The sequence below is a fragment of the Silene latifolia genome, chromosome 2, assembly GCF_048544455.1.
Source record: "Silene latifolia isolate original U9 population chromosome 2, ASM4854445v1, whole genome shotgun sequence".
Lineage (NCBI taxonomy): Eukaryota > Viridiplantae > Streptophyta > Magnoliopsida > Caryophyllales > Caryophyllaceae > Silene > Silene latifolia.
In genome coordinates, this window is record NC_133527.1 from 194078453 (window position 1) to 194104612 (window position 26160).

Below are 26160 nucleotides of genomic sequence, written 5' to 3' on the forward strand. Positions count from 1 at the left end.
ACACAACATAACACTTCTTGTTCTTCTTCTGAAATAATGGCAGATTCAAAGGTTTAATTTATTTACTCTTTTTTTTTTAATTTATTCTCTAAACTTTTTTTTTGGTTAAGGGTGGAAATAATGACAAAGGAAAGGGTAAGAAAGGCGAGAGGTCAATTGAAAGTTCATATCTTGATGGTTTTGACCCACGCAAGTATTAGTATTATTATATCCATTTTTGTTTTTTCTTAAGCCTTAGTTTTTTTTTTTGTTAAGGGTGGAAATAATGACAAAGGAAAGGGTAAGAAAGGTGAGAGGTCAGTTGAAGGTTCATATCTTGATGATTTTGGCCCATGTAACTATTAGTATTATTATATGCATTTTTGTTTTTCTTAAGCTTTAGTTAGTTAGGTTTTTTTTTTTTTTTTTTTTTTTTTTTTTTTTTTTTTTTTTTTTTGGGTTAAGGGTAGAAATAATGACAAAGGAAAGGGTAAAAAAGGCGAGAGGTCAGTTAAAGGTTCATATCTTGATGGTTTTGGCCCACGTAAGTATTAGTATTATCATATGCATTTTTATTTGTCTTAAGCCTTAGTTTTTTTTTTTTTTACAAAAGAAAGGGAGGTGAGAGGTCAGTCGAAGGTTCATATCTTGATGGTTTTGGCCCAAGTAAGTATTAGTATTATTATATGCATTTTTGTTTTTCTTAAGCCAGTTTTAGGAAATTAAGTGAGTCTTTTGCTAAATGACCATTTTCATTAAAGTATTTACCAAACTAACAATTCTCATATATTAACTCCCATTCTAGCCATTTTTGAAACACTAGAAACATATTAATTGTGATAATGGTTAGTTTGAGAAACAATTAGGTAAAACTAGTGTTAAACCCGTGCAAAAAATGCACGGGACGTAGTAACAATCGCTAAAATTAGATTCGAAAACGTAAGCATATAAATGAGCATGATTAAATTTCCATACTCGTGACAATTTAAAAAAGCCACAATTGAATATTCAACGTATATGTTATTACGATTGTTACTACGCTAATCACTACCATACGATACAAATTGTCAAACAAATGTAGAAGTAATATGAACTTTACAAATACTCAAAAATTTCTTGGTAAACTACGTTGGTTGTAATATTCGATGTACGCTTGTTACTGTCGCATATTAATAGTTTAAGGCCTTGTTTGCTTGTAACCCTCGAGATCGCGACATAAAGTTGTCCATGTCTGAAGACCGGACTTGGAAGATAAATGCTCACTTGAGATAAGGACTGGCCCTGGCTTTTGTTTATTGTCATGGCAAAACAAACAGCAATGGGAAATTGTCTTCTACTAAACCGGATTGGAAATTTACTGGAATCTGAAGGAGTGAGTGTAATGCGGGCAATGTGCACTCTATCGCCTTTATGACTACCAGTCAACACTGTACAACTAATTACGCGTCTCCCTAAATCTGTCACTATTAATCTTGTACCATTGCACAACCCACGCGATTGATCAATATTTCTAAGGAGCATAACCATAGCACCGACTTTCAATCTCAATTCATGGTTTGGGAGGCCAGAACATTTAATACTGTTCAAGAATTCTGTGGAGTAAAGGTCAGGCTCGCCCATAGTTCTATCATCTCTACTGACCTCATCAGAGCTTAAGTAAATTCTCTCTTCCTCATGGATAAGAGATAACACATAATCATTTACATCTTCAACTATTTCGTGAGTGGGTGCAAGAATTGCCCTTTCTTGAAGATAATTTGGGTCCCATAATCGATTTTGAAGATCAGGATAAGTGATATCTACTAAGGAGGCAATGGGATTAGTCACGTGTTGAATAAGTATATCGTCGGGGAACTCTATGTCAACCTCAGCATCACCATCATTTGGATCCCCGACCAACCCATCTCCAATTTTCAGAATCCACTCCGAGAATTTTCGTATCTCATCTACATTAGTGTCTTCACTTCCGGCTTGTAAGCGCATATTTTTAGTCAATGTAAGCACCTGAAATTTAAGACATACACATCTTAAAACATTGAAAGAAAATATAAATTAATTGAATAGCGTTTTAGTACCCATTTGGAAACTAAGTTTTGAACATACCTTACATGAACTCCACAAATACGACGAACAAAGAGAAGCATGCACAACATCAGCCCTGTTCCCTTTGGAAACAACCGGTAATGTTTGGCGAAAATCGCCACCAAAAACTACCACTTTCCCGCCAAATGGTAGTGTTGCATTACGCGGATCTACAACACGCATGACATCTTTCAAACTTCTATCAACAGCCTCGAAACCATGTTTATGAGTCATCGGCACTTCGTCCCATATAATTAGCTTCGCTCTGATCAGCAATTCCGCTAAATCACTACCAGGTTTAATTCTGGGGCAAGTGGAGTTTTCGGTGAGATTGATTGGAATGCCAAGTCTCGCGTGCGCTGTTCTACCACCAGGTATCAACGTTGCTGCAATTCCGCTAGATGCAACAGGCAAAACAATTTCACCCTTGCTTCTGAGGGCAGTACATAAAGTTCGCCAGATGAATGTTTTACCAGTCCCCTCATAGCCATACACAAAAAACACCCCTCCTTGATTAGATGCAATAGCTTCCATAATTTCATTATAAACCGTTGTCTGCTCATCAGTCATTGAAGATAGTTGAGACGCATGTTCTGCCTGGAGCGATTCTTTGTCATAAGACAACTCATCCATAACCATCGTGTTCGCGTGATGTGTTGTTGAGGATGTATCGGGTAGGGGCATCCCTTCAAATCTTGCTAAACTACTCCCATTTAATTGGAGTGATGCTTCTATGTCGATCAAAGCATAGTTTTTCAATTCCTCATCAGTTAGTTCCAAACCTATGATGATGTTTGCAGTGTCATCATAACGTATTGATAACTATTATATGTGCAAAGAATGTAAATTAGATGAGCTAAATAGAAAGTAATATATTAAAGTAGTACCTCGGTTTTGAAGAATATTACGTTGCCTGTGAAGGATATCATCCGCTAGAAGACTCCATGTTGCCTCCCAGACTCTACTTGGCATGGACAACGTCCCACATAACAATAAAGTCGCAAAGAGGTTTCTAAGATAAAATCCAGAGGCCCATTCGCTTGCTTCCTCTATCGCATCAATGTACTCTTTGTCGTCACCGATCAAGCCATATACATAACACGCTTCCCTATACGTGTCATAGAGAGTGTCGTTAACCCTTCTTATGTCCTCGTAACTTTTGGGTCCCTTTACATGGTTCAACATGGTTCTCATGAAATATAATTCACCGCAAGTCGGCGGCACATGTTGCAACCTGCCTATCTTAAAATTCTGTTTTCTAAGGGTCCACTCTCGCTGATCTTTATTCCACACAAATTTAGTTGGGAATTGACAGTACAATAAGTCCTTCGCTATCTGCAACTCTTCCTCTTCACTACTGTTAATTTTCATCCAAGATAGAAACTTTGACACTCCCATCGATGATTTCTCTAAGACCTCGTCAATAGGATCTTCATCATCAAACACAACGCTCTGTTCGCCAGGAAGGTGAAACTGCAACCTTTCGACTGCGGGAGTCCTGTAGTGAATGTCAAACGCGAATATCCTCCAAACAGCCTCGCATGCTGAAAGGTACCTACAATCGTAGTATCGTTTAATCTCGTCCATTGCTCAGAAATTGGTCGTTGCGGCGTCGATAAGAGGACTGCATTGTCACTCGATCAGATCCCTTATTTATATACTTGAAAAGATACTTGATCGCTTTAGACTGGTTACACCACTCCACATTGATATGTGCACGATATTTCAGCAATAAGTACGGGTTATATGGCACGACAAATCCATTGTCAAGTGCCACTTGGTCATTATATATTGTTGGTCCTGTTTTACTTCTCTTATAAATAGGATAACCGTCTTCGCCGATAGTTGTTCTTTCGGTACACTTTTTGGGGAAATGTTTTGAGCATGTAGACCTAACCATACACGGTGATCGTGGTTTTGCAGTTCCACACGGTCCGTGAATCATGTGTGTGCAAACGACGACATGTAACACATGATTCTCAACCGGATTGGGGATCTCCGCTGAAATTATTTTATCGATATCCGCAGCTTCAGGGAACTTGTCTTCTCGATGTAAGAAAAAAAGGATATGAGCATGTGGAAGACCACGCTTCTGAAATTCAATAGTATATACAACTGTGATAGAATTACGCAAACATATTAGATTATATATTACGGCTTGATAAAATATGTCCAAATATTAAACCGATGAGATGAAAGATCACAAGACTGCTCTAACCCTACCAAAGATATGGCGCTCTTTTAAATCAATCATCAACTCTTCAAGCTTAATCTTGAATACGCGAGACAAAATATCAGGACGATCCTCGGGATTAAGTCCCCTATTTCTAACAAACCGGGTGATTTCCGGCCACTTGGGATTGCACGTAAACGTGATAAATAGATCAGGGTAACCGAACCACCTACAAATGGTCATAGTATCAAGGTAGTTTACTTTCATATATAGGCCACCTCCCACCAAAGAAGAAGGAACAATAAGACGACTACCGGCGGAAGACGGCTCAACGTCCCCTCCTTCAACAGCTCTTCTAAGATTATTGTAATTGTCCACGCGAAGAAGATCTTGGTTGTAGCGTATAAACTTTAGTCTATGAGATTCAACCGATGCAAATCCGTCAACTAAAAACTGTTGATAGGCTTTTACCGGATTGTAATGAGTTGGAAATTCAACCGACAAAGTGGTCTATCCCGAATACGGAATGCATACCACTCTCTAAGTGTTAATTTATCGCGCGGATTTTCGAATTGCTATTTGAAGAGAATTTTCAGAGTGAGAAATTCCCAATCGGTAACCGTCTTCCCGCACGTAAATAATAAAGGATCTTTGGAGGGCCATGAATAATGGGTGTAACTCAGATATACGTTGTAAACTTCCGCATGACTTTTGTACAATAATATCTCGTTTATCCATGTTTGGACCTAAATCACCCTCGATCAATGCTGCTACCTCTGAAACCGTTGGACGATTATACATTCTCCCATCTCTGTCTCTTCTACAGATGAGTCTGATACTCACGTCGACGTTTTCATCGGAAGACAATCTGTCCCTAGCCATCCTAAATGTCTTTGCAACAGGATTATGTGAGTCGACCATCTTTTGCAGTAATTCTATCAGCTCATCGTTAAATCGCTCCGGAGTATCGTGGTTGCATTCATAGGTAATTAATAATAAGTTGTGTTTATTTATATTGGGTAACTAAATATCAAAACATCGATCTTTACAAATAATGCGTTAAACTAATATTCTAACGTATTTGTCTTGTATATGACATACCTGATTGCTTTTTTCCGATTTTCAACTTCTTCTTCTGTGTCATATATGTATAACTGACAAAATTTAGGAGTTGCTTCGGTTGACGGCAACAAACTTCCTATTCGGTGAATATTTTGGCCTCCCATCCTGAATGTGTAGGGACCTCGACCTTGATTGATGGAATGATCAATCTTCCCACCCATAGATGTGAAAGAAAACATCCCGTTATAAGCCCGGATATTCTCAATAAAATGCTTACTAAATGGATGTTGTCTACTTAGTAGAGACTTTAGGAGTTGAGGCGGTTCTTTTAACCATGGAAGCTTAACTTTGCCATCAGAGCAACACAATGAGAACTTAGGGCATCGAGTACCCTTTTTTTCTTTTTCCTTTCTTGAAACCACATTTGCGCTCTACATTTTGTGCACTCGTATTCTGGGTCACCAATATCCCAATATCCTTCGAGTACTGAAACATTAAATGTCACAACAATATGGAAAAGTTAAATAGTTTGATTTATATAGCTATTTAAATCAAGTTATAATACTTCGATCATTAGCAAAAAATAAAATGACCTCCGTCGTTCCCCTGGGAAGATTGATTTTGTTGACTTCGGGAACATTCTCCGTGTGAGCGAAATGAGCTCGTTTCACGTCCAGTGAATACTTCTTGGTTTTCAGAAACTAAACCACTAAAGTCATCATAAGATTCGCCAAAGGCTGAACATAAATCTCTTACTAATCGCTCCACCACATCTGGTGGACTATCGATACCTAAGTAGTCATGTTATAAACAACGAAGTTAGGATAAAAGCACTTAATAACAATAACGATTGTTATATACAAATTGTTAAGATAGTATTCAATAATAATTTAAAACAAAATAACCATCGTTAATGAATTGGAAGGATTATTTTTGTTGGCCGAAGGAATATTCTTCGCGTAAAGCAAATGACCACCTACCATGTCGGTGGTGATGACTAGTTGACTTTCTGGTATTGAAGGTCTACATTCGTCGTATGATTCGCCAAAGGTTGAACATAAGTCTCTTACTAATCGTTCGACTACATCTGGTGGACTATCGATACCTGTGATGTAATGCAATAAACACCAGTTTAGAGAGTAATAAAACTTATACTCGATTTGTTAAATATTTTATTTATAATAGACGACATTTTATATACCTGTGGTGGTGGAAGTAAATGGCGTGGTTGGAGTAGAATATTGAGGATCTATTTGCACAGATACAGCTGATGTCACTCGTCTTGCTTGTCGTCTAGTCGAAGCTAATATATACGAAATGGCTATTAGATTAGTTATTTTTGTTATAGCCGTTAAATAAATTTTTTCCATGCTAATAACTAATACACAATATGAAAGTTATTTAATATTTTAATTACGAATAATAATTAAAAATATAAGTAAGAAAAAAATAGTAGTATATGTCATATATGTACGGGTCCGATATCCGATGGCATCCGAAAAATATTGAGCCATATTTTTGATAAGTATAAAACAAAGCCCAACCCAATGCAATAATATAGATGACAATGGCCCAACTATTATTTAGATCCATAACGCAAAACCCTAATATTCCGTCCCTTATATACCCGAATAACCCACCAACACACCCTTATTACCACAGTTCTTCATATTCTCGCCGTCACTCTCCCCTCTCACTAAACTCTTCATATGCTAAGGCCGTCACTCTCCCCTCTCACTATATTCTCCCCTCTCACTAAACTTTTCATATGCTACTTATTCAAACTTTAGATCTGCCTTAACCCAGAAAAAAACACATCAATCTGCACACTTTTAATTTGAAGATCTGCGCCGTCTATGATCGTTCATGACTGATTATGAAATTTTTTTATGCTCGTTGGTTTCCCGTCGTTTATTGCCATTATCAGTTCGCTTAACTCGGTATGTGAACTTCATATTCGTTTAACTATTCAAGTTTATGTTGATTTAATGGTAATTATAATTTTCTTGATACTTTTTCAAATTATTGCTTGATTTTTGTTGAAGGCTTTGCTAGATCTGACCATTTTTATCTTAAAACTCATCTATGAATTTATAGCCATCATGGTTTAATCGATTATGGATCTTGATTTTCCTAAATAAATTGTTACATCACTCGAAAATTTTGTGCATGTTTACTTTATGTGATTTATTTGTTATTTCATGTTCATTGTTAATTCGAAAATGATAATCATAATTTTCGTGTTCATTGTTAATAATTGAATTTCTGGGTTAATAATTGAATTTTCTGGGTTAAAAATCGAAAATTTGTGGGTTAATTTAATTTTTTGGGTTAACAATCGTCAATTTCTGGGTTAACAATTGAATTTCTGGGTTCATCTCAATATGATACATTAATTTATGGGTTTGAAACCCAGAAATTCAACCCCAAATGATGAAATCACCAACTCCATCCCAACCGAGTCCCAACCCTAGTCCCAACCCTAGTCTGAACCCTAGTCCGAACCCAAGTCCGAACCCGAGTCCGAACACGAGATAACCGAGTCAGAACCCGAGTCCCAACCCGAGTCCCAACCCGAGTCAACCGAGTCCGAACCCGAGTCAACCGAGTCCGAACCCAATACCCAGATACCCAGATATGGAACTTAATACCCAAATATGCAACTCAAACGTTTAATGATCCAAACCATAATTCTATATAATTTGAAAACAGACCCAATTCTGTGGAATTATTTTTAAATCTTTTGTTCTAACAATTATGTTTTGATTTCTCTTAGGTTGTTTCAAATGGTAAGCAATCAGAGTATGCCTACACTTATTGAGATAAGTACAATTACTGTCATTTACATTGAACAATTATTGAATTTCATTTTTTTTATAGCTGATGTAATATTCTGATTCACCCATACTAAGCATTTTTATTTGAATGCCTCATCTACAGCATAAAGAGAATAAGGACTAATGATGATTTATTTGGGATTTTTTCACAAAAGTTAAGTCACTAATTTTCATCTTTTTAATCTATTTTTATTAAGTTTTTATTTGTGTATATTATTGTTAATTGAAAGAATTTGCCAAACTAAGTTTTCTATTTTATTGAATTTTCAGGTTCTGCTTTATATTTATTTTGTTATGTTTGGATGATGGCTGAACACAGAAGCTCTATGTTTGAGATATAATTTTCGAGGCATGGAAAGATAAGTATATAAAACTTCTTATGAATGCTTACTTGTTTCTTTCCCGTTGTAGTTCTTCCGCTTCTGTGTTGAGTTTGTGTTGTTTCCTTTTTCCATTGCTTAAACTATTGCACATCTAATGCCGTTGTCTTCCCGAATCCTTGCTTCTTCTTTTATTTGTTATTCACTCTTTGCTGATTTCTTTTTTATTGTACTATTAATTATGAGGATTACTTGAGCTTTTCTCTGAAATCTTTAAGGAGCTTAGGAAATTAGTGAATGATTGTGAAGTTGTGTTTTTGGTATATATATAACTGGAAATAACCACTGTTAGTGGGGATATGTTAATCGGGTAGTTAATAACTTTGTTGACCATGAGCAACTTAACTTCCTGTTAGTGGGATCATGTTAATAGAGGGAGTGAATAATTTCTTTTGGCGCCTTTATTTGAAATTTTGCTGGTGAAAATTTTAAAGATATTTAAATTTCATTTTGCAAAAGTTTTTTGTTAATTGAATAATGTCATTTTTAACCCCACACTCCAATTTATTTTGTCACTTAATATTTTTGTCATTTATTTTGGAACACGACTGCCCTTATTTTGTCATTGTTTCTGATTGTGTGTTTTTGGTCTCATTTTTTTGATATTGACTAACTCACCAATTCTTAGGAAAATAATTCTGAAATATACTTGTGTCGTCCTTCTTTGAAAACAGAAATTACAGCTATAGTTCCGTGTTAAAAAAACAGCCATTCATGAAAATTGAAAAATAATATCCGAATTACTGCCGAATTATGTCAAACTAACTTGAAAGTTGAAAAATAATATCCAAACTACTGCTGAATTACGTCGGACTATAATAAAATATAATGCACTTTAATGCTTCTAATGCTATTCAATTCTTCGCTGATTTCCCTTTTTTTGCTGATGCTTCGTCTTGCACATCTCCGTCCTTGTCTGTCTCAAATAATATCCTCTTGCTTGACGGTGTCAACGACTCAGTGTTACTTCCAGTTTCATTTTCTGCATCCTGCATTTGTTTCTGTTTGCATAAGTTTAAGTTCTAATAGATCATAATAATTTGTATTAATCGGCGTTTAATTACTATATTTGGATTGAATTTCATACCAGCAAATTATCTGATTGTGTCTCACTTGTGACAACACTTTCCTATGGACAATTGTTACATATGCTTTAAATAATGATTGTTTTAAATTAAGGAATTGCTAAGGAAAATCTGTTAAAGATAGTATAGAAGTGTTGTTTTACCTGTGTCATATTTAATGTTGAAATCTTTTCCACAGATTCATCGTTATGTATTCCCTTGACAGCACTATCATCCTGTAATGGTTCACAGATTTTTTACAATCGCTTAAAAGTGTGTATAATTAATTATTTCCGATTAATATTTGAAGGGATAATTATGTTTTACCTCTGCATTGCTGGCCGCTAAGTCTTGATTCTCGTATTGAATTTTCTCCTGCACATATCATTTTAATATTTTAAGCTCTTTTAAGTAGATTGTATTTTCTAAATGCAAAAAATTTTAATTTCACTACCAAAAGACTGCCCATTGAGTCTGGTATTTCACTTTCGGCATCACTCATTTCCTGGTTTTAAAATGCTAAATTGTTAGCTAAACGATTATTGATATTTAGTAAAATTTAATAAAGAATTTAAATTGCTTTATTACCTGTATCATTTTGTATTGTTCAGTCCATGCTTCTATATGTCTCAACTCATCACTGTAGTCCACAACCGTGTAGCACCTTGAGCTTAATTCCAAATTGTACCTTTTGTCAACTACTAACTTGAGTACGTACTTCTTTCGTAACATTGAAGTTAGTTCTTGTGGCACTCCTCGAACATTTCCTACCTGTGTATATTTTATATTAAGAGAACTTTTGATGCTATGATTAAGATTATATGAAACAAAAAGTATTTGTGTGTAATGTAATTTAGTGGTCGTACCTGGTGTAGTTTGTCTAAACATTCCAAAGGAGTCTTTGCAACCTTTTTTTTTATTTGTTTATCATACATGATTAAATTTGCTTTTGCTCCATTATCATCGCTAATTATAAATCTCACCTTAAATCGGCATTTATAAAATATGATTATGTTGTAAGATATGTATGTATACATAATGCTATCGTAGAATCAAAATACATGGGATTTTACCTTGTTGCTCTATTTTCGCTGCCCTCTTCATGTGCTATACAATTTTCGTCTGAGCAGTACCATTTGCCATGTCTCTTCCCAACTGGACTTGTACACTTTTGGCATATATTACGGTACCATCCAAAAGTGTCGTCTATTTCATTCAAGTATGCTACTGTCACATATTTGCCAGCCTGTTTTGTACATTTGAGTAAGTATTAAAAAACTAAAGAAACTTGATGGGGCATATTCTGCACCGCTGACCAAGTCAACATATTGAACAAGGTCAAAGATATCCACAGCAAGTCAACGACTTAGACAGCCTAGCCGATGCAGCCCATCGGCCTGTTAGCTTGGGTCTCGGCGTGACAACCTGCCAGCCGGGACACATACCCGCGTACTCATATCCAAGACCCCTCGGCGGTGAGTCAACAGGGCCCGCCGGCCTGTCATAGGTCCCTCGGCCGAGGGGTAGATCAGTCTTTCCACCTGCTAGCCACTTGGCCACTTGGCCACTACGTGACAAAAGGTGAAAGCCTATAAATACTCCTCAACCTTCATTGAGGAAAGGATCCCACAACCAAACCTAAATACACTATTCATCTGGTAATATCTTCCTTATCTCTCTACAATACATACCTAGCCAAGTAACACAACTTAATCCTTTAAGTTTACTGACTTGAGCGTCGGAGTGAGTACGCTTGGCACAAAGCCAAGCCCTCAGTTCGTTCATTGTTGCAGGAGAGGCCGAGAGGAACGATAACGACAAGAAGGGTTCAACTCAAGACATTATTCTACAAGCCACGGGTGGTAACGATACTTGCTCTGGAATTACACCCGGAACAATTGGCGCCGTCTGTGGGGAAGACACTAGAAGCTAGTCACATTCATTCCCAAACACAAAAAAAAAACAACAAAAATCCACCCAAAAAGCTAAGAAGATGTCGAAACAACAAGACGCAGTCGTGACCGACGAAACCGCATTCTACCAAGATGATACCTTCAACAATTCTCGAGTCGTGCAGCCCTCCACCGGCGGAGTAATCCAACCGGAGTTCGGGATGCCAACAATACCCGACACGCCGCTGCCAGCCAATCAGGTCACCATCATGGGACATGTGGTTGACGTAGCAAAACTGAAAATGCTCCTGGACCTAATTAGTAATACGCCTGCTCACACTGTCACGCCGACAAGAGCGGCGGAAACCATCCAGGAGACCAGGGCCCAAAACGTGACTCCGAGAAATTTGAACGGGGCACTAGGAGAAGCTGACCCAGTCAAGTCGCCGGGGGAGCCCAAAGTGGGCGGGGTAGACCTAGGTCCTTCCCGCACTCAGGGGGGGACAGCGTCCCCGCAGCACGAACGAGGCTTACCCCAAAGGAGCCAGAGGAGTCCGACTCAGCAGAGTTGGAGGAGAAGTTCGAGTCGAAGAAGGAGTCCTTCTCGCTACGAGGGGAGGAGCTGGATTAGGAATGCGAGGAGCCGATCGCCACGCGCCGTTCGACGCGTGGTCAGACAGCCCCTCAGCGCCTACGTCCTAGAAGTCCAGGTGCCAACTAAGCTCAAGTTGCCACCTCTATCATACAAGGGAGATAGTGATCCAGCCGACCACGCTGAGGCTTTCGAGTCTTACATGTCGGTATGGGAGCAGCCCGATGAGGTCTGGTGCCGAGTTTTCCCAACAACTCTGCATGGGATGGCTCAAGGTTGGTACACGGGACTTCCCGACGGCTCGGTATACTATTACGCCGACCTAAGGGACGCCTTTCTAGCCCAGTACTCTTGCAACAAGAGAAGGGCCGTGGAGCCATCGGACCTCCTAACTATCAAACAGGAGGGAGGCGAGTCTCTACGAAGCTATGTGAAGAGGTTCGTCGGAAAGGTCCAGCAGATTCGAGAAATCAATCCCGAACTGGCGGCCTTCGCGCTGATGAAGGGCCTCCCAAGGGGAGATTTAAAAAATGAGCTCATCAAGTGCGGAGGCCTAGGTTTGGACGCCGCCAGGAAGTTGGCTGACCAAGCCATCAAGGTAGAGGACTATCACAAGACCGGGTAGGCCCCAACGAGGCCGAGCACTCGAAAAGAAGAGAGCCGGGAGGACAACCCGGATGAAAGACGCCGTGACAACAACGGGTCACGGTCCGATGAAAGACGCCGTGAGAATAATAGGTCACGGTCGGACAAGTCCGCCAGAAACGAGCTCGGCGGATGCCGGGGAGCTCTGGAACGTACTACAAAAAACGGTACGATGATCACACCCCCCTAGTCGTATCGGCCGCCGAGGTCTTCGCTTTGAGCAAGACCGAGGGCCAGAAGTGGGAAAGACCCCCTAGGCCGAGGAGTGACGGTGACACGAGCCAGTACTGTGAGTACCACGGCCACACCGGACACTTAACCAACGATTGCCGACATCTGAAGGATGCCATTGAAGAACTGATCCGGAAGGGAAGCCTCGGCAAATATATTGCCGGAGGCCAAAAACCAGATGGCGGCGGATCAAATAGCAAGTCCGTCTTTGAACGGATAGGAGTAATACATGTCATCATCAGGGGCAACGGGAACGATGGGTCCGCTCATGGGCACAAACGGCACCTGAATGAACCATATCAGGCCATCAACTTTGTGCCCAACACAGCCACCCCCGCTCCCAACATCCCCGATATGACCATCAGGCAGGAGGACTACGAGGGAGTCATCGCTCTTCACAGCGACCCACTTACATTCCACCTGGACATAGCCAACCACTTGGTGAAGAGGTGCCTGATTGACACAGGCGCCTACACGAACGTTATGTACAGAGAATGCTTTCTCAGCCTCGGTCTGAGGGTTGAAGATTTGAGCCCCTGCACCAACCCGTTGTACAGCTTTTCTGGGGCCGGTCTGGTACCCCTGGGGTCAGTCAGATTGCCGGTGAGGTTCGGCGAGGGAGGTGCAGCCAAGAATGTTATGTCTGAATTCGTAGTCATCGACGACACGTCTGCCTACAACGTTCTCATAGGACGGGCCACCTTGAGCGAAATCGACGCTGTGATATCCATCCGGGCCCTGACATTGATATACGTCTCGGACCGGGGGGAAGCACATAAAATCGTCTCGAAGAACGAGAAGGATCCCGGCGTATGGGAGATACACACTAACGGCCCTCCCATGACGGATAGCTCGAAAGCCAACATCATTATTTTTAGCCCGGACGGAGACGTGTTCGAGCACGCCTTGAAGCTTACCTCCCCGACCTCAAACAACGGATCCAAGTACGAGGCAGTGATAACAGGAGTCAAGCTAGCCAGAACCGCTGGGGCGGAGCATGTCGTGGTGAAAACAGATTCGCTCTTATTGACCAACCAGATCAAAGGAGAGTACAAGGCTCGGGACTATAGGACGACAAGGTATCTGGAGAGGGTGAGAGTCGGCGCTTCAAAATTAAAATCCTTCTAGATACAGCACACTCCCAGGTCCGAGAGCGACCGAACCATCAGCATGGTTGAAGGAGCAGAGATAGAGGAGGTGGAGATTGATCCAGGCCGCACCGTAACCGTCGGTGTCAACCTGGAACCAAAATTCAGGGCCGAACTCCTGGACCTGCTAAGGAAAAACAAGGACGTCTTCGCCTATTCGGCGGCCGAGATGCCAGGCGTGAGCCGGGAAGTAATTATTCACAAACTAAACGTACTCCCCACCGCTCGCCCTGTCAAGCAGAGGATGAGGAACTCCTCAGTCGAGAAAGATGAGGCCATCAAGGCCGAGGTAGATAAACTACTTACGGCGGGCTTTATTACGCCTTGCACTTATCCTGAGTGGTTAGCCAATGTTGTGATGGTGAGGAAATCATCGGGGGCATGGAGAATGTGTGTAGACTTTACCAACCTTAATAAAGCATGCCCCAAAGATTGTTACCCTTTGCCTCGGATAGATAGCTTAATCGACGCCACGGCAGGCTACACCATGCTGAGCCTGCTAGACGCCTTCTCGGGGTACCACCAGGTATTCATGGCTGAGGAAGACATGCCTAAATGCGCATTCATCACCGCTAACGGCACATACATGTACAAAATGATGCCATTTGGTTTGAAAAACGCCGGCGCAACGTATACAAGGCTGGTGGACAAAGTGTTCCAAAATCAAAAGGCCGAAACACATTGAGGCCTACGTCGACGATGCTATTGTGAAAAGCAAGTCCGACAACGAGCACCTGGCCGATTTACACGAAACATTTTGTTCACTAAGGAAATACAAGATGAAGCTCAACCCAATGAAATGCAACTTCGGTGTCGGCGGGTAAATTCCTCGGCGTACTTGTCGGTGCGGAGGCATCGATGCAAATCCAGACAAAGTCCAAGCAATCCTAGACCTGCCGGAACCAAGGAATCGAAAAGAGGTTATGATGCTGACCGGGAGAATGGCGGCTCTCGCCCGTTTCATCTCTCGGTCAGCTGACAAGAGCACCCCATTCTTCAAAGTGTTGAAAGGAAATAAAGACTTCAGCTGGGGGGAGGAACAGAGCACGGCTTTCAAGCAACTGAAGGCTCATCTTCAGACTCTCCCAACTCTGTCCAGGCCGATACTGGGGGAGACGCTATACCTATACATAGCAGTTACCTCGGCCACGGTCAGCGCCGTGATCATCAGGGAAGAAGACAAACAGCAACAACCAAACCTAAATACACTATTCATCTGGTAATATCTTCCTTATCTCTCTACAATACATACCTAGCCAAGTAACACAACTTAATCCTTTAAGTTTACTGACTTGAGCGTCGGAGTGAGTACGCTTGGCACAAAGCCAAGCCCTCAGTTCGTTCATTGTTGCAGGAGAGGCCGAGAGGAACGATAACGACAAGAAGGGTTCAACTCAAGACATTATTCTACAAGCCACGGGTGGTAACGATACTTGCTCTGGAATTACACCCGGAACAACCAATCTACTTTGTCAGCCATACACTGTTGCCCGCCGAGAGAAATTACCCACTAATTGAAAAAGCAGCCTTCGCCGTCGTCATTGCCACAAGGAAGTTAAAACCCTACTTCGACGCACACCCCGTGACGGTCCTAACCGATCAGCCATTGGAGAAAGCTTTGGAAAAATTCGAACAATCCGGCAGGCTTATCAAATGGGCAGTGGAACTCTCTGGTTTCGGCATTCAGTACAAACCAAGGCCTTCGATAAAGGGGCAAGCACTTGCAGATTTCCTGGCCGAATGCACATATCAGGAAGAGCCAAACCCAGGCATATGGGAGGTCTACACCGACGGCTCCTCCACGACGAACGGCTCAGAGCCGGCATCCTTATCATCGGCCCCAAACGGGGACGAGTTTGAGTACGCCTTGAAATTCACCTTCTCGGCCTCGAACAACGAATCCGAATACGAGGCGGTGATAACCGGAGTCGAGCTAGCTAGGGTCACGGAGCGAGAACACATTGTGTTGAAGAGACTCACCGTTGGTTACTAACCAAATCAGAGGGGAGTTTGAGGCTCGGGACGACGGAATGGTAAAGTACCTAGAGAGGGTAAAAGCCGACATAGCAAAGTTGAAATCTTTCCAAATCCATTGCGTTCCCAGATCCGAGAACAACCGGGCCGACGCTCTCTCCAAATTGGCCAGCTCAACCATCAAGAATGTCAGCCGAACCGTGCTGGTAGATATCAGGAATGCGAAAAGCATCACTGAGACCGTCGGCATGGTGGGTAACATAGAGACCGAGACAACGTGGATGACTCCGATAATGAAATACAAACTTACAGGTGAATTGCCGGAGGGCCGCAATCCCTCGGCCAAAATAAAAAGGATCGCCGCCGGTACTTGGTGTTCGAAGGGGAACCGTACGGAAGATCCGTAATAAGACCACTCTTGAAGTGTGTCGGTCCACCGACGCAGAATCGAGCATCGACAGAGATTCACGAAGGCATCTGTGGACATCACATGGGGGCAAGAACACTAGCCCACAAAGCTCTCCGAGCTGGCTACTTCTGGCCCACCATGCTTCAAGTGTAACACCCCCATACTCCAAGTGCCTTACCAGGACCACTTAAGGCATGGAAATGCTACCATCTCGGTTACCCGAGGCAATGATTATCATAAGACAATAAAGAAACATATTTAAATAATAATTGACGTTTAACGGGATTACATGCCAAAAACCAAAACTGATAAAAGGAAATACAAGTTCTCAAAACTATCTGCTATCGAAATACTATCAAGCGTCAGACACAGCGGAAGACTTCTAAACTGCAACATGGTGACTCATCCCAGCTATCCCATACGCATCGTCTCATACCTGCTCAATAACTGCTCACCACCCCCGAATGGATCACCACAGTTTTTAAAACATTTAACGGGGTCAGTACTAATCACACAATTCAATATATCAACAATAAGATAAACAGACAGCTGAACTGTCACACACACACACACACACACACACACACCCATCATCTCAATACTGACTGTCCACTGGACCAGCCCTGCCAGTGGGGGACCGCAGCCGTTCCCACCTAAGCCCCGCTCATCGTACGAGCGACAACCCTGTCCCATTAATGTGCACATCCCCTTCCGTGGCGGGTTCCACGAAGGGCGAAACTAGGGCGTGAAGCCACTCCCGCAAGTGACTCCACTCAGCCGAGAATGCATCTCGAGAACCAGAGACAACAATCACAATCACAACCGTCACAACACAATTACGATATTAATCAATAATCACAATCAACCACCGTCACAACACAATTACGATATTAAACAATCAATCTCAACACATCAACAATCATCCCATTATGGGACTAATACTGAGTAGGAAATCCTACCTGGAAAGCACAACACGCAGACGGTATCTACAGCTGTCTCAAAACGCCTCTTCTATGAACTCTCCTCCTACCATACAACACATAGATACTACTATTCAATTACTATTCATAAAAACCCCCAACTCCTAAATTAGGGTTTCACTATTCTTAACAAAACAGTATATAAATTATATTAGAAGCTTACCCTCGACGCAAGGAATCCAACGACACGAATTACGATACGATCCGACCGTCTCGAACTCCGGAATTGTCAAGAACGCGATTAGGAAGAAGACAAGTTGCTTTCTCTCTTAAACAGGTTTTAGGTTTTGTAAAAAGTGATTTAGAACAAAGACGAATTGGTTTAAATACCTTAATCGCGTAATTAACAAAACCCGAGAAAACTCCCCCGTAAAACCGGACACTCGATCGAGTACCCAAGGTACTCGATCGAGTACCCCCCTACTCGATCGAGTGCCCCAGCTACTCGATCGAGTGCCCAACAGGTCAGAAACTATTTATCTTCGCAACTTGCCCTTACTCGACAGAGTAAGGGCTACTCGATAGAGTACCCCCAAGACATATAAATACGGAGTATTACAGTCTTCCCTCCTTAAAAAGAACTTCGTCCCCGAAGTTCAACCCATACATAAAAACAAACATGCTAACTCGATCAAGACACAACAACGTAACTAAGAACTCGAAACAAAACTCCAACCCAAACATGAACTCGTAACACCAACTCCACTAACTATTCCTACCTCCACAGCATGGCTCACGATATCGTATCAACTCCATTATATCTCTCTCAACACTAACTCCATACACTACCAACTACCATCCTTTAACGCTGCTAGCTCCGTAATATATCATCCCCTACCAAATCCCATATCAAGACACTCATAGACATCAAACGGAATGTTACATTCTACCACCCTTAAAAGGAACTTCGTCCTCGAAGTTTACTCAGGCTCATAACATCATCCTCCAACTGTCAACACTATATAAAATATCCTCACACTCAAGCATCACACTTACTACAAGCACGGCCATGGCCTTTTATCACTATCAACCACAACATATACAAATCCATATCTTATGCTACACCAACACTCTACTTTCAAATATACTACCATATGCACACCCATCAAAATCTCTTTTATCACATCCTACTCCTCTTAAGATAAATGTTACGTCCTCGTAACTCACTAATACTAAATACTAGATACATCTCATTACTCTCTTTACCACCACATGTGTAAGATAACCGCTTATAATCTAAACACTCGCCATGCATATATCCAAGGCTCTCTTACTTAAGCATTCCTCATACCTCAACTCATTCGTCACACCATCTAACCTATACCTCAAAACTCGTAGTAAAATCACCATACTAACTCTCCATTATTTCTGCAAAACAACATACCTCTCTATGTAAGGCACTTATCTCCCAGAAGCATAACTCACGATCCACACTCGCTATGTACACGCACACTAGATCATCAAGTTTTTTTCTTCCATTACCGCAAAACTCATACACAACTTAACATGACACTAATTCCCAATACCCTACACTCACTGTCTCAACAAAAGATTATGAACCACCTGCATCTTTCGGGTCATTACCACACATGTTCTACGACTCACTTGCCATTACCATGTCTACTGAAACCTTAACTAGAACAAGATCATAATTATTGTAACGACCTCTCCCAACCGTATCCCATCAATAGAACATCACTATACCATGACAACAACGAAAACATATTCAACTCTATTTCCTGTCATACTCTACCTCATTCTTAACTTAACCTGGTAAAGAGAACATCAATAAGCAAGACAACTGTCTACATGCAGAAACCGAAACTCGCAGGAACAATATCAACCAAAACAACAATCTATGTATAATCTGGTATGTACTTTGAAACTCGAATCATAATCATCCCGCCTAATTCACCACAACCGGTGACGGCATCACAACACCGCCACCAACAGCCACACCGTAGTGCGAAAATACCCGCATCACAACACTAAATATCGTGTCCGGATCACCACCCGAGGCACCACAACCACATCGATAGACATCACAATCGCATACAACTCCCATAAACACCGACTCGGGATAACTTTTTAGTCAAGAAAAACTTACTCAAATCCACTTTACTAAATCATAGCATAACATATTTTATGAATTAAACAGATACTAACCTCGTGAATATCATCCCCTTACCATATCACATATTGACATGTATCACGAATACAGACAAGCATAACTAGTCATGCCAAATCAGTCAAATTATTACCTTTTTGGATATCATTCCAACGTTCTCGTATCCAACATGTATTACAGAAAATTCAGATAACAACTTATAATTATCACACCATACCATTTCTTGTGAGGTCACAACCTCACACGAACATTTATATATATGACATAGACCCATAATCACATCCAACCAGTCAATCCTGATCACGTAAGTTACCCCTCGATAAAGGTTACCTGTCGCCCGAGTTTAACTCATATGCCCCTCATAACATATTCCCCATTCGCACAACCATCACTTCCTGCCAAATATAACCATACCTTTACTATTCAACTATTAGCATCCGCCTCATCTAACCACATCTTATACCCTCTTACAATCATACACAACAATCAGGTCCCTACCAAATCAACCTTTTTAGAATTGCTACCTTTCTAATATACCATCACTCTTAACCACTAGTGACAACACCACAAACGATAACACTACCACTGTCCGAACATCAAACCTCTTACACTTATCTCTAAACATCACGATTTCTTTCCTATCTTTGGTTGACATCCCAAATAACAGACATCGAATCCATCAACAAAATTACCTCAATATTCTTCCCAATACTATCCTTAATTGTATCATCATCTAACTCTCCGCCAAGAATCTCGTATCGTGCAAATATTCTACCAACTTCTTACTTTCCTTAATTCCTCGAAACTCATTACTAATCATGTTGTCCCAAAACTCCTCTATAACCATTAACTAACATCCTCGTGACATTATCACACATTTCAATGATTCCTTACCTTTTTATCACATGACTCCGGTGAATGTTTTCCTCAGCTTACTTTTATCCTTCTTTTCTCTTTACACTCAATAATACCAATTAATAGTTCAACTCCTTATTCCTTCTAGCTAACTCTTTTGAAATCCAGTTACGTTCTCACTGCTCCAAAACTCACATCTAATTATTTCATATCGATATCATCTCACTCTTTCTTACCACAAATATTCTCTTATTATGTCATCAATCACCCTTGCCACTAATCCATCCATAAAATCAACGTTTACTGTTCAACAATTGCATCTCCCTTCTTACATCTCTAGAAATCAAAATTCCTTTCATACCGCTAATTGCCCAAGGAGAACCCACAATAGTTTCATCTCTTAAAAAGCCAAATCTCCACCCCGTGACATGTCTCCACAAAGTTCACTATATACTACTCTTCTCAACCCCTTTAAAACGAACTTTCTTTATGTATATTCTTAACCCACACGGCTCTTAACGACCTCCTTCCATAATTCTTTACACATCTCAGGTTGTCACTATCCATATCCTTACTCCCAATCCTTTCATTCTCACGTTCCTTAGACTCACATCATCCTTTGTCCACATTCACCTACTTTTACGTTACTCAACATACAAACATATCACTCATCTCATCTCACAAAACATGCTCTATGTCTCTATACACCATACCAATCTTCCTTTTCTTTTTCCACTATCTATCACAACACATATAACTCATGTCCTCCCACCGAACTCATACTCACCACAGGTGCCACTCACTACACCACAAGATTGGGTAACTTACGCGTCAAGACCAATATACATGTAAAACAATGCATAAAAGAGCCAAATAATAACTTTGAATTAAACATAATATGCAACGAATTCAAAAGATAAGCATATGACCCAAAACAGGGGTCACTAGATCGAGTACAGGCCACTCGATCGAGTAAGGGACTTACTCGATCGAGTAGGTCAAGATCAGAAGCACGTAAAACAAATTACCAGGGCTACTCGATCGAGTAACTGAGGTACTCGATCGAGTGCCCCCTTACTCGATCGAGTACCAAGGATACTCGATCGAGTACCCTAATTCTCAGCACTGTCCAGTTTTCGTAAAACAGTCATAACTCACTCATTACTTGGTCAATTTGGGCGTGTGACCTACCGTTAGAATCGTAAAAGGACAAGCTATCATCTCCAATTGGAATCACATCAAAATCATTTATGCATCTCAAGTTATAACAGTTTAAAGACAACCTCTTTATAAACGAAAAACACAACTATTGATTTTTACTTCCCAAACGACTTAAACAACAACCAAGCAAACAAAACCAGTCCAAAGCTCATAAAACCAGTATTCGTAATCATACGTTACTATTTTCAAAAATCAAGCAACAACATTCATCATGCACATAGGTTATTTAACTTGTCAATCACGATTTACCCACATAAACATGCTCCACCCATGAATTTCATATTCTTATGCAATTACTTACTTAATCTCTTCCAACTAATCCATCAATTACAGCTACACCCTTCTTACAACATATACCCATGAACAATCGTGGACAAGTACATAAACTTATCATACAACTCTATGCAGACAAAATATACGTATACCACACAACATTTCTATTCGCATGTTATTATTATGTCACATCATGAATCATCCATCATGTTTCTCATTCCAACCACAGTTCTATATATCTCATCAACAAGTTTCCTCATATCACCATTTTCTTTCACATGCTCAACTTTCTACTTCAACATCCAACAATTAACACATTCCATCACATTCATAAACCAGTTAACCAAACACATATACGACTCGACAAACACTTTCCCACGTGACCGGTTCAAAGTTGTAAGGCGACCCCTTGCGGCTTTAGGACGTCTCCCAAGCCTTTGCACTAGCTCCTACAACTTTTACCCCGGGTTCATTTTAATTGACTCCCTATGTTCATTAAGTTCATTGGTTACAGGTTTCAGGATCGTCGCTCTGATACCATTTGTAACACCCCCATACTCCAAGTGCCTTACCAGGACCACTTAAGGCATGGAAATGCTACCATCTCGGTTACCCGAGGCAATGATTATCATAAGACAATAAAGAAACATATTTAAATAATAATTGACGTTTAACGGGATTACATGCCAAAAACCAAAACTGATAAAAGGAAATACAAGTTCTCAAAACTATCTGCTATCGAAATACTATCAAGCGTCGACACAGCGGAAGACTTCTAAACCGCAACATGGTGACTCATCCCGGCTATCCCATACGCATCGTCTCATACCGCTCAATAATCGCTCACCACCCCGAATGGATCACCACAGTTTTTAAAACATTTAACGGGTCGACTAATCACACAATTCAATATATCAACAATAAGATAAACAGACAAACACCGAACGTCACACACACACACACACACACACACACACCCATCATCTCAATATCGACCGTCCACCTGGACCAGCCCGCCGATGGGGACCGCAGCCGTTCCCACCTAAGCCCCGCTCATCGTACGAGCGACAACCCTGTCCCATTAATGTGCACATCCCCTTCCGTGGCGGGTTCCACGAAGGGCGAAACTAGGGCGTGAAGCCACTCCCGCAAGTGACTCCACTCAGCCGAGAACGCATCTCGAGAACCAGAGACAACAATCACAATCACAACCGTCACAACACAATTACGATATTAATCAATAATCACAATCAACCACCGTCACAACACAATTACGATATTAAACAATCAATCTCAACACATCAACAATCATCCCATTATGGGACTAATACTGAGTAGGAAATCCTACCTGGAAAGCACAACACGCAGACGGTATCTACAGCTGTCTCAAAACGCCTCTTCTATGAACTCTCCTCCTACCATACAACACATAGATACTACTATTCAATTACTATTCATAAAAACCCCCAACTCCTAAATTAGGGTTTCACTATTCTTAACAAAACAGTATATAAATTATATTAGAAGCTTACCCTCGTGTGGACAGCGGGCCGCCCACGGGGGCGCTTGGTGACGAGGGGAGCTCGGGAAGAACAAGCGTTTGCATTTTGTAAGGAGTCGCCACCAATTTTTATGGGAAATTGGAACCGTTCGAATACCTCGTGTCATGTCAAGACACAAAGTAATGACATGAACACTAAGCAATCGTTACCCTTAGCATTCTATGTCTAGAATGACTCTCGTGGATGCCAATGAACACGGGTGCTCACGGAGATCTGGAGTAAGGGGTGAGGGTACGTATTAGGAAGCTCTTTTGATCGAACACCTAATCCCGCCCGCCTCGATAGCGGCCTCTACTAATGATTAGGGAAGTTATTCGTACTTGATATATCGTCGGTTATATGCATGCAATGCAACATCCATAGATTAATCCTAGCATGTGAATTAAGACTAAGTCGGTTGACAATTAATTAGCATACAATTGATGTCGAAGTTGGATTTAAGGTTGATTTACATGTGAAACATACAAATAAAAGAAATACAATAATTATGAATTACAATAATGAAAATTACAACGATTACATTAGATTAGGCGATTTACGTCGAAAATACCTTTAAAACGGATAATTTGAGAAAAAGAAATAAGAATAAAACACGACAGATCAGAAGGTGATAATACGAGTATTAGTTGATTAATACGTAAACTAATTAAACTATGTCAAGGAGAAAAGGAGTTCGAGACAGAATTCACTCGAACAGAGCAGAAGAGAGATCGCGCCCTTTGGAAGAGGCGCAGACAGACGTGCGTCTGTTTCCAAGGGTGAGTTCAGGCGTAGCCGAATCGCAAAACCGTTAATGTTAATTGTTGAATTTAAGGATTGATTAAATATAGACTCGGATGAAAGTGATTTAACAGATTATTTACATATGATTGAGTCATAAAAACAGTAAAACATGAATGAGACGAAAATAAAACAGATTAATTATGTGAAGGGTCGGTGTTAATGAACGATTAATTAAACTAACTAAACTAATTATTAACTAAACATGATGAATATGACAATGAACATATAAACATGGATGCAAATATATCGATGATGAATCTCTTTAAACCCAATATAAACAGATTGAACCTCTAAAACCCAGATTTGAATATTAATGACGAAAACCCGTAAATATTGATTACTTAGGATTTGAGTCGGACTTATGACAAATAAACATGTGAACCAATGATGAATAATATACATATGAATTATATGCTAATATGGCGAAGAAATACAGAACAAACGAATATAAACAAAACAAGAACGAATTACAGAGGACGAGGAAGAAGAAAGGAAGCAGGAACTGCGGCAGCCTCACGAAGAGGCGCAGCAGGTGCCGCGCTCCTTCGAAGAGGCGCAGCAGTTGCTGCGTCCTTTCTCGACGTCTGTCTACTGGAAATTAGCGAAAAAAAGGTTTTAAAGACGGTTTTAGAAATCGGTTTTAAAGATGCTTTCGACGTGAACCTTACAATGATGATTACAATATATAAATTACAATAAATAAAAGAAGATTATTACACCCTCAGACTTACATGTTGACGGAACGAGAAGAACTAAGAAGATCGATTAGTGATGCTCGACGCGAATGCAAGGAAAGAGTGCCCTCGTAAGAGGAAAACGATTTAACAAGTTGATTAATTAGATTGATTGAGTGTAGTGGTCAAATTGGTCGGTCATGCAACGGAGAGGCTGGTACCCGGAAAGATCCGAGCTTACGTGGTCGAAGGTTCAAGCACGTAGGCGCCAATTAGTAAGAACAAAGTCTAGAATGCAAAGGGAGAAGAGAAGGGCGGACACTCGCGTGAGAAATATGAGGAACGAAAGCTCCTATTTATACTAATCACACGGAGGAATAGGGTTTCGGAGACTCTTTGGAAGTGAATCTCGGAAAGATATAAAAAAGATACGTAAATCATGCAAAGAAGGGCCTGGGAAGAGGCGCGCAGCCCATGCGTCTCTTGGAAGAGGCGCAGACTCTTGCGTCTATTCCCGTGGAGGTTTCCTCCTGTTTAAGAAAGATTTCCGTGTTTAAGTTATGGTAGGACGGATTTTAATTTGATTATCTTTTGAATATTATGTAAATATGACGGGATATTATTTGCCAAAAGATAAAATTTGAGAAATATGGAATAGAAATATCCGGAACATTCCAGAACATTCTGACTCGGGATTTAACAGCTATCAGAAAATGGAGACGGTTTTTGACCCGGACTCGAATGTACTCTAATTATCGCCAAAACGACCGTATCGGGACGTAGATGACAACTAAGAGGTTGACATTAATATTTGAGCAATCACTTGACGATAATCTTACGAACTGTCACTAATCGTTCCGCGAATCAAACATGCGGCCCAATCATCACCGGGTGGTTTGCGAGAGGTGCGAAACGAGGTGTCTCAGAGCCCCCACTTTGACCGAGGCTTGGACAAGGCGAAAGTCAAAGTATAGCCATCAGTTCAATCGAAGATTACAACTCGACGACTATGGCGACGCGTGGCGGCTCAAGGGGTCCGAGCCAAGGACTGTCGTCGGGAACATTTTAGAGTCTGTCGACTATCGGGGAGGGTCGTTTAAAGTCCATTAGACTACGTAAGGAAGCTCGCCAGCCATAAGAGGAGACCATACCTGAGATACCCCTGGGTGAAACGGAACTGAAGACGCTTCGGCAAAAAAAATTCATTGGTCTGAAG

The 26160-nt window shown here is 40.9% G+C and overlaps 1 protein-coding gene across 1 annotated transcript; it reads right to left on the bottom strand.

The window, feature by feature from the left end:
- Positions 1-1074: 1074 nt before the first annotated feature.
- LOC141641887 (uncharacterized) lies at positions 1075-8588 on the bottom strand. Its single transcript, XM_074450530.1, has 9 exons — positions 8525-8588; positions 6498-6599; positions 6277-6401; positions 5336-5727; positions 4280-4649; positions 3723-4153; positions 2949-3616; positions 2083-2843; positions 1075-1983 (listed from the first exon to the last, which is right to left on the bottom strand). The coding sequence occupies exons 1-9, from the start codon at positions 8586-8588 to the stop codon at positions 1075-1077; spliced, it is 3822 nt and encodes a 1273-aa protein (XP_074306631.1).
- Between the last annotated feature and the right edge of the window lie 17572 nt (positions 8589-26160).